Source organism: Pavona decussata, unplaced genomic scaffold (genome assembly GCF_977016875.1).
Source record: "Pavona decussata unplaced genomic scaffold, jaPavDecu1.1 SCAFFOLD_92, whole genome shotgun sequence".
NCBI lineage: Eukaryota > Metazoa > Cnidaria > Anthozoa > Scleractinia > Agariciidae > Pavona > Pavona decussata.
In genome coordinates this window covers 2,910,001-2,925,083 of record NW_028145509.1, presented here as the reverse complement: position 1 = coordinate 2,925,083, position 15,083 = coordinate 2,910,001, and the positions used below count along the sequence as shown (strand labels likewise).

The following is a 15,083-nucleotide window of genomic DNA, read 5'->3' as shown; positions in this document are numbered from 1 at the left end:
GATGTAGAGTGCGTAACAAAGTTCAATCAAAATAGGGAGGCTGAATTCAAAATATGCAATCTATTTCAGTACGGATGCGGAGAAAAACAAAGTGAAAATCCCTCCAAATGTATTGCCAATGTAATCCGGATTCGAAAAACTAAAACTTCGTAATAGATTTGATTTGGTATCGAGTGTGAGTGATAAGATCGATTCATTTGGGGCAAACACAAACGCGGAAAATTACTGCAACGCTCAACATATTTTTATTAATATTTACTTTGGATAAAACGAAAACAGCAACTTTAGCAAAAGTGAAAAGCCCCTTCCGATGTTTTAAAACGTTTAGAGAAGGCGTCGTTTGGACGTAGAAAGGACCGTGCCATGATGAAAACACCGGGAAGATTTCAGTCATGTGCTAGGCAACCAAATTCCTTCACGTTCAACACAACGCAGACAAAAACTTAAAGTAAGTTAATTGACGGCAATTCTTGGTAGGAAACCTGGACGCTTGCAGTTTGTTATTCAGCCACAACAGGAGTAGTAGTGCCTTTTCACTTATTCCCAACTAGTTCCATTGTAATTCCTTCAAAAAGACCTGGAAGCGCTCTCTTCTTTCGTCGACTAGCATTCGAGCTTTCACTGACCTTTGCGTTGCTTCGCGTATCGAAAGGAATTGTGCGAGTGAAGTTTAATGAATTGTTTTGCATGTTAAGCAAATAATTTTTGGCATAATCCGAAATATTATTACATTTACCAGTTCAATTCACAAGTTCGCTCACAGAGCGCTTTGATTATTTCCCTTGAGAGCGAGTGCGCTTCCCTGAAATTTATCACACCTAAAACCCGACAGTTCACTTATTGTCCTCGAAGAACATGAAAGCAAAGTGAACAATAGCCTATTCAAACCCAACTGCGTCCTGCCTTTCACTGCGGCTTAAGTCAACTGAAAAAAACCTGGGTGAAACCGAGGTTTTTATTGCGGTTAGACGAGGTTTTGCCTAGGCGAAACCGCAGATCAAAACCGCAAATCGACCAAGGCAAATTCGCGGCAAATGGTCCCATAGTTTCGAGCGGTACTGTATGCCTTGAGCTACTCTTGCACATCTTTTGTGCTCTCCAAAGTTCTCGCATGCTTCATATCTCGATGACTGCATTTTGACGCATGAACCATTATTGTTAACTGCATTCAACTCAGTTTGTCAATATGTGTGCAAGAATTAAAGATTAAGTAGCTGTTGTTAACTGAACTGTTTTCTTTGTCAAACAGTTGAAGAGAAATGAGAACAGATGGGTGAGACCAAGTGAAGTTGCCAAAGCTGGGAATGAGGAGGAGCTCAAGACTGAGGTATGTTTTGTAGAGCCGTGGAACATCCCCTCTGGAAAGAAATGGATGCTAACTATTCTATTGTAGAAATCGGTGAACTTGGAAAGCTTACTGTGAACAGGTGAATGGGTCAATTGAGGCATTAAGCTACTGTATTTCGCTTTCTTTTGTCCCCAGCTTTTGCTTATCCCTGATTATCAGGAATAAAACAAAAACAAAATACAGTAGCTTAAGGCCTCACCTGAGTCCTTTACATGTTATCCAAGATGCTCCTGTGTTTACTTCAGTAACATTTGAGTCAGTTTTTCTTTTTTTTTCTTGACAAAATTTAATTTATGCAAAATTGTTGGAGATATAATATAATATGGAACAATTCTTTCAGTGTCTGACAAAAGGGGAGGTTGCCAATTATGCAAGAATAGACTTATTATATGATTAGCACATAGGTTTGCCCATTGTTTCCTGTGCTCTACCATTTTGGATTTCGTGGTAACCCCAATGTTCCATACAAAAGAATTTTTTTCCACTAGGGGTAACCATAATGAGGTTATAAAATCCAAAATGGCTGCACATGAAATCTCAAGAGAAAATTTTATAGTCTACAATTAATTTTTTTTAGTATATATTAAATGTTTCTCCAATTTCTCTAGAAAGTTATTAGAATTTGAATTCTTTGTATTAACCAATTTTTCTTCCATTTGTTTTTAAAAATGGAGGCTTTCTTTATGGGAGCAGTACACATGAATCCTAGCTCTGTCTCTTTTGACCTTTTTATCCTGTATTTGTCTTTTCAAGATTTCATCTGTTCCAAAACTTTTGTGCTAGGTTTGCAGTGTACAATCTATCAAACATCTCAGTTGTTGTTGTTTTCTTTGCTTTTTTTTTTGGGGGGGGGGGGGGGTGGGGGGGAGAGGTAGAATGTTTTCAAAAAAGAAGAAGGGTGTGGAGAAGTGTTCCGTTACTAGTTTTTAGAGAATGATCAAATCTTTAGTTAGTTAATACTATGCAAACACCAAATAGTCTAGCGCCAACCTAAAACGTGTGCCCCGCATTATTAGTGAACTGTCTGGGTTTACGTATGTCTTTTTCCCCTGTTTAACTTCTTCACAAAATCACTCCTTATTCTGCAAACTTTCAGGTACATGTATATTGCTGCCGTAACATCATAATATCAATGTCGTTATCTCTTTTAGCATTTTTTAATAGAAATTCACCAACTTGGTTTGATAATGACTTGTATACCAGCTTGCATGCTGATATCTTTTTGTATTGTTGACTGTGTTGTCAGTTGTATTCTGATAACATGGAGAATTTGCTCATAAATCCTCAAAAAATAAGTCACCAGCTAACTTGACAATAACATCTGTTTTTGTATGCACTTCAGTTGGCCCAACTAACTTCTCCTCAAACAAGGTCTGGCTGATAAATGCATTGAGAGTATATATTTTGTACCACAATGTTTTGTAACTTTTTTCTTTCTTTTCAGGAATTGTATCGTAAAGTCCGAAGTATTCTGAACAAGCTGACGCCACAGAAGTTTCAGACACTCACACAACAAATTATTGACCTAGATATCGACACTGCAGAAAGACTGGAAGGTGCCATTGACCTTATATTTGAGAAGGTTTGTGGTCCAATTATCCCCACATAAACTGTTTTTAAAAATTTGTGACAGGAAATGGAAGGGATCTCTTCGAGACTCTCTTTGAAACAAAACAGTGAATCATAATAAGCTTCTTGTACAAGTGGCAGAGCTGGAAAAGAAAACAGCAAGGGGAGGAAGAGAGGCACTGGGGGACTCGCACACCCAGGCCCCTGATGTTATATTGCCTGAGAAGGAGTTGAGGCTAGATCAGAATCGTCCAGTCAAGAACTGTCGAGCCCTTTGAAATTAACTTCTTTGTAGTTGTGGTTTGGGGTGTCCACCAAGGTGATTGATTTTTTTTCAGGGTAGCATGATCAAGTTTTCTTGTGTGTAGTAACATTTTTGTGTTGTATTCTTCTGCAGGCCATTGACGAAAGTGCATTCAGTGTGGCATATGCTAACATGTGCCGGTGCCTCATTCCTGTAAGTAAAGTTTGTGTTTGTTCCCTTTGGGTTTTGTAACTGAACTGTTGTAACCTCACCCTAGAGGCGTACCCCATGTTTTGGAGACTGTCTGCTTGCATGATATATTTACAGGGTTGTCTACTCAAACTAAATTAGCCGCCTTCTTTGATTGTCTTGTTTGTTTGTTTTTTGCCTGAAATGCTGGTGAGAAACTGCCATCTAGTTTGACATTAATTTTAGTTTGGTTAGCTCTAGTGCCTGTTTCAGACATTATAGAATCTCCATGAAGCCATGCACACCAGTAATGTATGTTCATCTCTGCGGCATTGTAAGCCAAGTTGTGTGTCATTGAGCATCTGTCTTATTTGTACAGTGGAACCTCGATTATCCGAACTTTTTTCTCTGGTTCCAATTTTTTCATGAATATTAATTAGTTGTGATCTTGAAAACTCAAAGTCGCAAAAAGCCCGATAATCCTTTCAAAAGACTGTTGAAACAGGGTATTATCCTTTCCACTTTTCAAAATTTGCAAGTGCGACGAGACAAAGAAATATTCTGATGCGTTCAGCTGATATCCGATTGGCTCATTTGTTACAGGCTGTGTAGATATCACAATTAAAATGATGTTTTCTCTGCTGTAACCTTTTGTTTACATTTCTATCTCATTAATATTCATATTTTCGATTATCCAGACTCTCGATTATCCGGACTAATTACCAAGGTCCTGTTGAGTCCGGATAATCGAGGTTCAACTGTATAATGAACTAAAACTGGATACTTCTTTTCAATTTTATTTCTTTTGTGCAGAAAAAAGTTGTTGTTGAAAAAGACGGTACAAAAAAAGACATAACTTTCCGTAAGATTCTGCTGAATAAATGTCAGAAGGAGTTTGAGAAAGAAAAATCTATTGAGAAGAAAATCCATGAGAAACTGGAGGACCTTACAAAACAAGGATTGAGCGTAAGTACATAATTTTATTACTGTACTTTGCATTTAACTTTGAAGGTTCTTTTAAAGTTGTAAATGTGCAGGGTTGTCAGTAAGTTTCTGAGTAACAGGTTCTGTCCATAAAGTAGGCGGCTTCAGCAAGGCATGGGCATCGTTCAGGGAGGGTATGGAGGGATGTCGGTCCCTTTTTATGGGGGGTCCTCTTGGTGCCTCCTCCAGGAAATTTTTGCCAAAAATGATACTCTGAAACGCAATCTGGGCATATTTTCAGCAAACATTGTGTAAATTTGTACATGGTTTTCCCACTGTTATAACTGGCATGGACAGCTTTAATTCACCATGCCTGCCATTATCTTTATTTTCTTTACATCAACATGCTATGTGACTAAAAATCCTGAGAAACTACAGCACACAAGAAGGAGACTACTACTCTCTTACACTGTATTTTGTCTTCAACACAACTTTTCTTTTTCACAGTATTGTACAGTTTCTGTCAGTGTGTACTCTTTGAATTCACTGTTTGAAATGCAAAATTGAAGAAACCATGGTGCTTCAGATTAGACTTACCTCATTACAGATTAGATTGCTCTAATCATCTTCAAAATGACTGTAATGATCAGAGATCATCCACTTCATTTTCATTATGGAAAACGCGGTGAAAATAAAAAGTCAAGAGCCCACAAAGATGAAATGAACATCTTACTAGTTAACAGAGGCGCCGTCACATCTGGCGGATAAATTTGGCAATTTTCTTGTTTGTATCAACACGCATTTGGCTGCAAGTTTCATCTTGCAAATAAAGGTCAACTTATTCTAAAATTATCCTTCTTTGTTTCAATATTAGTTTTCGCCTTGGTATTTCTTTTTGATTGCTTAAGAGATGCATCAGCACAAAAAACGTAAATGTAAATAGTGAGTAAATTTAATCAGAGTTTACAAAATTCTCACACTGTCGTAATAAACAAAAGTGTTTCTAAAGCGACACAAAAGAAAGAATAATTCGAATGTAAGAAAAAAAGTAGCACAAAAGTTACATTAATGTTAGTGCCAATACTCACAAGATAACCAGTGAACCAGAACAACTTTTCTTTTTCCCGTATCGGGGTATTGCGTATTGAATCCATGACAATGTGAAACGTGCAAAAGACGAGTTTTTATCAATGCTTACCTTGTTACCCATCGTCTTGCTCATTCTCTTCATCTACCCCCATCTTTTTCTTTTTAATGAAAATGAAATTGAGCAAAGTCCTATTTCGTTTCGCTCCGCTGCCTCTGCTTGCCATAATTTTTTTGAAACCTCGAGCATTGATTGACGCTTTCTCAAGCGCGGAAAATCGCGTCAACATCTGTGTCACGCACACAATTTATTGTACTTTCTAGTCAAAATAACTGTTTTATTGCCTCTGTTCCGATTTAGCTTCCAACTAATTATTAACTGGACAGTTTTATTTCCGCAATACCATGCCTAGAACAAACTCAGCAGTTGGAGTAGCTGGCGCAGTATTCGGAATAGCCGGTGAAATGCGCCGGTTGCCGGCTTATTTTGGCAACCCTGAATGTGCAGGGTTTGAGCTAGGATTTCATCACTGGGGGACAATTTGTCCCCTTGGCTAAAATTTTGGGGGACATTTTTATTTTTAGGGGGACAGACAAATTAATTTTTATTCAACAGTTTTTTACATTGTTACAGGCAAGCCAACAAAAACATTTTTTTAGCTGATTCTTGTCATACAAGAACAGTGATCAATACACAACAAGAAAAGTTAAGTTATTGGTGTCAAGACTTTTTTTTCTCGTCATATTTAAACAGAGGATCAATGACTATACTTTATACTTCAAAACATTTCACAGCAGAATCTCGTCTTGGCATCCCCTTGTAAACTTCAATTCCTTTCTTAATTACTGGTAGGCATACATGTACTAATTCTTCTGTTGGTTCTAGCCCAAACATCAAGGACTGTAGAAAAGTCAAAGTCCCTAACCCTAGTTCAGTTGTCAATGTTAGCCTTTAGAACAGTAGCAATTTAGCATCTTGCATACTTTCCGCACTTTGATGAGAATGATAGGTAGCATTTCCTCCCACTCAAAGATCTTAACACTTTCGAGACCAACTTCATCCAGAAAATTGAGTAGTGAGTCATACTTGACTGTGGCTATGTCCTTCTTGGCCAGCCAGTAGAGGGCTCTCATTGCTCTGAGGATGGCTTGCGATTGTTCTCTAAGAACACGGTGCTGTGTGTTGCTGAACGTATCCCTCATAGCTTCTTCATTATCCTCATGTTCTTTGCAGTCTTTATGTCTTTGCAGAGTTGAGGTTCTAAAATTTGTACACCCTTCTGCCGATACAAAGGGGTTGTCTTCTTAGATTTCCGACAAAAATAGCAGAACATCGTCTCCTTTTCATAGCGCAACCATGTGTGATCTCGCAACCAAGTTTTCTGGAAAGTTCATGATTTTTTCCGTTTCCTCTGAACCTCATCCGTTTCTTCCTAGATCACCAGTAGGGATTAAGGCAAGCATACATGTACTAATTATTTTTCCTGTGTTCAAACCAAACATTTTTCTTTCTGTATGGCTATAGGAAGAGGAACTGGAGGTCACGAAAAGAGAGCTGCGGGATGAGGAGCACATAGCCAAACGAAGAACCTTGGGCAACATTCGGTTTATTGGTGAACTGTTTAAACTGAAGGTTAGTGAAGTGAAATTGAACTTTTTATTTATAGATGAAGTACTGATTTGGAGTATCAGTTCATAGGGTTATTGCAAAACTTTGTCTGTTGCCATTTTGTTTTGCCCCCAAAAAATGCTACTGCAACTGCAGCAAGGGTGAAAACAACCAAACAGATGTGACTGTTGCTTCCTTACACAGCACACTTTATTCCATGTTGAGGGAGTGTTAAGCTTTAACTTAACCCTTTTGCTGCGGGCCATTTTTTCACCCCTGTGTGGAACAGACTCGTCGCGATAATCTTCATCACTTTCGCAAGAATCGCTGACTTTTCCGTGCCCACTGCATATTGTTTACAATCGATCGACAAACATGGCAGCCGCTTTGCTTTCATACAAAGTCTTTGAAAACGCCATGAAATGTGGTATAACAAAAGTTAAAATTCTGTGTGGCAAGGAAACATTTGTCTCGCTTTCTACTGGACATGCGGCTGCAAGAAAAAAAAAGCGAAAGAAAAGACAGCGAAAAGCCGTTTCGCATTGTGATCTCTTCAATTTCCATGAGTGATCCTGCGAGTGATCGCTTTGAACAAACATGGAGTGTCCTTAAATTTTACTTCGAGTGTTTGCACGCTCGCAAAACAAACAAAAAAACTGAAAGATTTTGGCCTCTAATAGCAATGTATTGTTTATTTCAATAAAATGTTTTGTTGGAAAAGCTATTTGTTGATTTTTGTGTCTTTGTCAATTCATACAAATGTATATGCGTTTAGAAGCGATAGATGCATAATCAAGGACAAATTTGTATAAGCGGGTTGAAATCTGATATGCCAAAGGTCTTCATCAACATGCCGTAAATTTTAGCAATTTTTGCATTCAAGTGTGTTTTTCGGCAAATGATTAATTGGTAACCATATTATTTTACGTCAGAAAACATTTGTTTAATCATTTCAGTTTAATATGCAGTTAATTTTGGAAGTTAACAATATTTCTTTATGTACTGTGCATTTTGGTTAATTTTTCTGGTCTTGGAAGAATTTAATTTATGCAAAACCTATGGAAAACACGAGAGGAGTAAAAGGGTTAATGAGTAACTCAAATTGAAAGCGAGGCCGCCGCCCAAGGCTCGGTTACATTTGAATTTGGAGCATGCCCAATAGGAATTGTGCAGGCCACGAGCAGAGCCTCCTTCCTCTTCCTGACTTATCTAGGAAGATCAAAGGAGACTGCTCGCAGGGTAGGAAAAGAGTGGCAAATCAAGTCAAGTGGTGGTTTCAGAAAGATATGGGAATAATGTATTTTTACAAAACAAAAGAGTATTAAACTTCCTGTATTGAGGAAAAGTTCACAAAAATATTAGTCAATAAAAGTTATTGTTCCTAGCAGATCACCAAATTCTTGTTATCCTAGTGTTTTTTAATTTTCTAGTGCAATAGAATTCTGACAGGGATGTTCTTGCTGCTTGAAACTGTGACATAAAAAGTTTTGACTACAGACATACATATATCCCCTAATGTTGACTGTTCGCACTGCTTGTATGTGACATGATGTACCTACATCCAGGAAATTTTTTTGCCTTCTCTTACTGGGTGGTGTTAATCATAATCACTGTGTTTTACAGATGTTGACAGAGAGCATCATGCATGATTGTGTGGTGAAGCTGCTGAAGAGTAATGATGAGGAGTCTTTTGAATGCTTGTGCAAGTTACTTGTTACTATTGGAAAAGATCTAGATCATGCAAAGGCCAAGGTACCTTAATAATGAGCAGTAGCACACGTTTAACCCATCATTTGAGGCCAGTTTGTATGGTGGTTAGTTATTACACTATTTTTAGCTTGTGTTTGTGTCATGTGCAGTAGGACCAGCAGATTTTCTGCTTCATCAGTTAACACACTGTAAACTTGAGACCCAAGCTTTTTTTTTGTTCTTAGTCCTGTTGATTTGGCTTATATAAGGTGGGGGCAGGAAGGGGGTGGTGTATTACAGGGAAGATTTCATTGTCTGAGGATCAGGGGCTGATTTGTGCAATTGGTGGCTTGGGGGACTTAAGGTTATTTGAATTTTAGCTTTCCAGTGTTTAACTTCCTTGCAAGTCCTTTTGTTTATCCCACGAAAAATGAAACAAGAGGAAGGAGCCAGTTAAGCAGTAAAATCTACCTTCTCTTGTCTGGAGTTTGTCTTGTTCCAAGCCAGTTTACAGTGTAACTGTGCTTAGCAGTATTTTTTAAAATTTATGTTTGTTATTTCCAGCCAAGAGTTGACCAGTACTTCCATCAGATCAACAAAATAATCCAGGCAAGGATAACCTCGTCTCGTGTGAGATTCATGATGCAGGACATTGTGGATTTACGTAACAATGACTGGGTGCCTCGCCGGGAGGACAACAACCCCAAGACCATTGATCAGATTCACAAAGAGGCTGCTGACCAAGCTAAGAAGACACAGATGATGATACAGATGGCTAAACAAGACAAGAAACTATCTAGTAGAGGCGAGTACAGTGGATCCCATTTGGTTATAAAAATGTGGTCATAATTAATTAACAGCTACACATATTTTCCTTGTGGAGCCAATTGTTCAAGTCCTGATTATGCCATAGTATTTTACTCTATTTAGCTCCCTCCCTATATAAGGGCTCCTTTCTAATAATCCCCTTGCCCCCAACTATACCACTCGTTATGAAATAATTATTGAATTTGAAAATTTTTTATCTATAAAGTAACACTTAATAATGTTTCCCTCTGCTTTTTTTTCTGTCTATTTACTGTAGAGTGGAACCTGTATAAAACAGTCCTGTATTCAGCAACCATTTTCTATTAAGAGGCCAGTTTCAGTCCTGAATTTTTCAAGTGGCCAGTTCAGTTTGTAAAGTCCAGAGGGTGGCTGTTATATACAGGTTTCACTGTCCTGTACCCCAAAGCTCATGAAGAGAACAAAAAAACCCACACCAGGCTAGACAGGGGTTAATAGGTGCCCTCCCTCTTCCAACAAGCCCGATGTACATGAAAAAATAGACTGCAAATTGAATGTAATAGTTTTCTTTCTTTCCTGTGGATTATTCAGTCTCTAAGCTGGTATGATAACATTGTGTGTGGTGATTTCCTACAGTGCTTTTGCTCTAAACAACCGTTTTTTGTGCTCTTCAGGGAATAGACTACAAATTGATTGTTATAGTTTTCCTTCTTTCCTGTGGATTATTCAGTCTCTAAGCTGGTATGTTAGCATGGTGTGTGGTGATTTCCTGCAGTGCTTTTGCTCTAAACAACCGTCTTTTTTTTTTTTTTTTTTGCTCTTGTTCAGGGAACATGGGCGGTCGTGACAGTCCTCGACCAGGATCCATTCCCCAGGCCGATGAAACCTGGACCACTGTGGGCAGAGGGCCCAGGAATGTTAGTGTAGACCCAAAGAAGTTCCAAAACATTAAGGTGAGTAGAATTGCTTGACTGTTCTATTTGTGCCTTGCTGCCTTGTTCCATTAAAGTTTCAGGTGTGGCTTTCTGCATTGTGAAACAATTTAAACTTTCGCCTTTCAACATGGCCACATCCAAACATAGTGTTTGGTGCTCTGTAAGACAAAAAAAGAATAACTACTGGTGCTGGAAATATTTTAAAAGAGTGCTTTGTCTGTTTTTTTTCTATTTTTCTTTGCCCTCTTGCCATATTTTAAATAACAATATTTGTCGTGTATATTTAAATAACCAAAGTCTTACATTTGCTTTCACTTTTCACAGGCTTAGAACTGTTGCTAAAATCAAATTCTTTGAAAAATAAATTTGCATTATTAGGCCCATTTGACACCAGAACTAAATGAGTGTATTTTTTACAGCGCCCTGTGGATTCTGAAAACATCTCTCTTGGACCAGGCGGCAGAGGGTATGGCGCGTGGGCGAGAGGAAGCAGTGGTGGAACAGGAGCAGTAGGTGCTGGTGCTGGTGCTGGTCCATCGGCAGCTGCTGGTGCATCCACTGCTGCTGCAGCTGAAACTGACAACAGACCTGCCAACAGGTGAGGCTTGCATTGGGGAAGCCATAATCAGAGTTTCACTTCATTTTGCCTACATGCTGCCATTTTTGGACGTTGTCATGATGTACTTGTATGCTAGCAGCTATTGTCTGGAAGCAGTGGTTTTTGTGTGTAGAATATTATTGGGCAACCAAATGCTGGCAAAGAATCAAAAATGATAGTTTTAAATAAAGGCAAAAATCAAGTGACAATCATATCCTATTCCAGCAGACACCCAAACCTAGGGCGCTTTCCATTCGACGAAATTTTCGAAAATTTCGGGTGGGAATTGAATGGAACAGGATTTTTTCCGGAAAAGATTTTCGAAAATTTAGGACAACCTTTTCAGTGTTCCCGAAAAGTGGAAATTTCGGTGTTTTCGAAAATTCTCGTGTTCCATTCAAAAGTTTCCAGTCGGACTGTTTTAACACATACGATAAACGGCATCAAGAAGTCTGAGGCAAAAACTGACCATGTGATGACCGAGTATAAGCCCGTTCCATTCAAGACCGAAATTTTCGAAAATTCAAACCGAAAATTTTTGGTGAATGGAAAGCGCCCCTAATCCTAACCCTAACCCTACAAAACTTTTCCAAAGCATTTTGAATTAAATTTTTTCAGGGGTGGAGCTCCCCTTTGTTACTGTCTTTGACTTGAAGGAGCTACATTCTGATTGGAGAATTGACTGTAGTAGGGGGCTTGGATCCTTGTTGAATGCTTATTATTTATGCAATTCTCCCAGATATTCTGCCTTGGCTGGAGAGAGAAAACTTTCAGCACCTGCAAGAGCAAGCTCTGGTGATTCTCGGCGTCAAGAACCTCGTAGTCCAATATCTGGAGGAGGAAGGCGAGGAGTAGGACAATTCCCACAAGGAGAAAGAGAGAAGGCCCTTGAAGCTGTGCGGGCAGTTACACAACCAAAGGTTTGTAGCTTTGACTTGAGTAAAATTCCTCAACTAAATTGTCTTCATATGTGTCTTAATTATTTGCAATTAGAACTGTAGAAAGGGGAATGCTGATTGTTTCGTGAAAGCAGAATGTCAAATGTGTTGAGGTAACAGAAGAAGTACCAGTGAGACATAGGTAGTGTCATCCGCAAAGTGAAATTGAAGTCAGCAGGCAATTTGGCCTGATTAAATGGATATAGATGGACTACATATATGAGGAGCACTGTCTGGTGAGTCAGGAAAGGTGATGACAAGACAACATTGCTGCTTATGTTACCAAGGAATATAACGTTTAAGATCCCTCTCCCTCTAGGAAGTTCCGCTGACCTTCCATGGGGGTGGTTATGGATTTTTTCTGGAACTGCACAATGTGGGGCTAGACATAACTTTAACCCAAACTGCATTGCAGTGATTATTACGACTTTTTGCTGTACTTTGGCCTTCTAAAATTGGCTTCTGGTTTGTCCTCAAGAATGGCTTATGTACATGTGTCAGTGATGAAGTTTTAGCCTGTTTGTTTTCCAGCGTAATACGCAAGAGCGTGATGGAGGACGGGAGTCTCCCAGACTGACACCTGAAGCAGCTCCAGCTGCTGAGGCTGCAGTCCCTGGTCCAGCAGCTGCTGCTGCTCCAGTGCAAGAACTATCAGAGGAGGCAATGAAAAAGAAAACACTTTCTATTGTTGATGAATACCTGAACATTAGAGATGTGAAGGTGGGTGAGACTGGTTCAATGATGTTTTTTCTCTTTCTTTTTCTTTCTTTCTTGTATCTGTGTTGGGAGGCTATGCTAAACCTTTTAAACCTATTTCTTGACTAAAATGAATTAGCCCTCCATTTTGGAGCATAGTAGACAAACCTATACACCATTTTAAAGCTTAAAGAATGGAGAAGTGCATTCCAGTTAGATCTTGACAGAGAAGGGAGCTCTGTGAAAACCATATGTGAGTGGAAGAACATGTAAGCTAGGCCAGACTACCAGCCAGGGCTGAGTTGCTCGAAGCATGGTTAGCGCTAACCATTGGATTAGAGGTATTAAAACCTATAGGTGGTCATGTTATTTAACCCGGGTTAGCGCTAACCATGCTTCGAGCAACTGGGCCCAGGGTGTTGCCTTGCTCCTTGTCTTCTTTGGATCTCTATGCTTGTTGTCTTCAAGTCCGGCACCCTAACTGCCGGGCCATGCGACCTCCCAAATGAATACCTCTAAAATGATTGTTTTTTTCCTGACAGGAAGCAGCTGAGTGTCTCAGAGAGCTTCAGTCCCCATCAAGACATCACGTCTTTGTTGCAGTGATGTTGAACCATACAATGGAGAAGAAAGTATCAGATAGACATGCCACTGGCAAACTATTGCACTTTTTGCTCCGAGATGGTGTCCTCACAGATCAACAGTATCTGAATGGGTATGTTGGATCCTCTTGTGTACAAGCTAACCTGCAAGCATGCCATTCTTAAGCAAGGCGGTCAGTTTTAAGCCACACCTTACATTGAGCTTTACACCCATAACAGTCTTGTTGCTTTCTGTTTAAAACCAACATCACATCAAGGTTCTTTGAAGGGTATTCAGCCGTAACAGGTGCTGTGGGTTAGGGCCCTTAGTTAGTGCTCTGCTTAAGAGCATGCAAATTTGAAAGTGCAAGGGTAATTTGCTCCAAACTTAAGAGCTTCCTTGAAATTTTCACACCTGGAGGGTTCATGAAGAGACCCAAAAGCTAGAACTGTCTAGCACTTAGTGATTGTGATGTTCAATAGCTTTCATTTCAAAGTTCACACTTAGCATTGTGATTTTATCCACATACTCTACCCCGGAAATCGCTCTTGGAATTAGATAGGGTTTGATTAAGGACTTTTCTTTTTTGTTTTGACTTGTCTTGTTTTGTGTTCTTGGCATGGAAGACAAGTCTGGAGGCTTAAGATGGTTTTGTTAATTTCTTCCTTGAATGGTTTTCTTTGCAGTTAGTTTTGCTTTGAAAGAATTAAATCAGCAAGGGATCATTTCGATTATAGTGACACATCTAAAGCCCCAGCTAAACAACAACAACGACAACGAAAACAACAATTTTTTTATTCTACAGAGCACTACAGCTCAATGACATTAAAAGTACAATGAAATAGAAAAAGGGGTATTGGCTTCCTAAAAAAACTTGAGGGTAAAAGAACAAGGAAGCCAATTTACATAATTTACATGAAATAAATTGCAATACTGTGGCCAGAACACAGATAAAAGAGACAACAAACACAGCAAAGACAAAAACATGTACACCAGTACAGTATATATACCAAACAAAATAAATGAATCAAGCTTAAAGTGCCTATGAAGCAAAAATTGTTTTCGTGTAGTTGTAAATTTTGCACTTTAACATATACGATTCCGAAGTTTTAGAGTACTGTGGTAAAATTTGTAGATTTTAAAAACGCTCAAAGTTGAGCTATTTTGCTTTCAAAAATGGTCAGAGGACTGGGTCGAGTTTTATGCTGAATTCCAAGTTGTGACGTCACGTTGGTGCCAAAAGTTTGTTTACTTTCATTCCGTTCTTGCCGCCAAAAAGGATTGTAGAAAGAGAAAGCATGTCTAGCGATTCTGTGAACGATCGATTCTGGCAACTCTCTTTGTTTGGATGCCGGCAACGCAATATCGCCCTCGCTGTCGCTTATCTGTCTTCTCTTCCGCCATGATGAATCGCAATTCTTGGCACCAACGTGACGTCAGCGGTTATTGTCACCTGGCATTTTGGCCGCGCGATTCGAATACCATTTTTGAAGGCAAAATAGCCCAACTTTGAGCGCTCACAAAATCGGCAATTTTTACCCCAGCAATCTCAAACTTTGAAATCCCATGTTTGAAAGGGTAAATTTTATAACTACCTAAAGACAATTTTCGCTTCATAGGCACTTTAAAGCAGCCCCCCAAAAGAATTCATGAAATAAAAACTGAAATTGATGAGATCAGAATAAGAACCGACATTAATGATTTTAATTAAACGATCAAACATTTCCACCCAACCTTGTTTTGGAAGAGCACAAGAGCATGTTTTACAGTTTATCTGCTTCTCTCAGTGTTGCGAAATGGCTTTCCATGTTTGATCTAGATCAAACATTTTCATCCAATATTTTTTTCTCATTAACTAATGTTTGATCGTTTATCCGCTTCTTCCCGATA

The 15,083-nt window shown here is 39.0% G+C and overlaps 1 protein-coding gene and 1 long non-coding RNA gene across 2 annotated transcripts in view; one reads left to right on the top strand and one right to left on the bottom strand.

Moving 5' to 3' along the window:
* LOC146473879 (uncharacterized) overlaps nt 1–15,083 on the bottom strand; it is a 170,469-nt gene that overhangs the window by 92,494 nt on the left and 62,892 nt on the right. The window lies entirely within an intron of this gene.
* LOC146473881 (eukaryotic translation initiation factor 4 gamma 3-like) overlaps nt 1–15,083 on the top strand; it is a 41,627-nt gene that overhangs the window by 21,804 nt on the left and 4,740 nt on the right. Inside the window, exons 11-22 of the mRNA XM_085117836.1 lie at nt 1,250–1,327; nt 2,793–2,930; nt 3,315–3,374; nt 4,164–4,316; nt 6,886–6,993; nt 8,593–8,721; nt 9,223–9,463; nt 10,273–10,397; nt 10,799–10,977; nt 11,717–11,897; nt 12,447–12,635; nt 13,154–13,326. Coding sequence (XP_084973962.1) covers nt 1,250–1,327; nt 2,793–2,930; nt 3,315–3,374; nt 4,164–4,316; nt 6,886–6,993; nt 8,593–8,721; nt 9,223–9,463; nt 10,273–10,397; nt 10,799–10,977; nt 11,717–11,897; nt 12,447–12,635; nt 13,154–13,326 — 1,754 coding nt within the window. The remainder of the gene's footprint in view (nt 1–1,249; nt 1,328–2,792; nt 2,931–3,314; nt 3,375–4,163; nt 4,317–6,885; nt 6,994–8,592; nt 8,722–9,222; nt 9,464–10,272; nt 10,398–10,798; nt 10,978–11,716; nt 11,898–12,446; nt 12,636–13,153; nt 13,327–15,083) is intronic.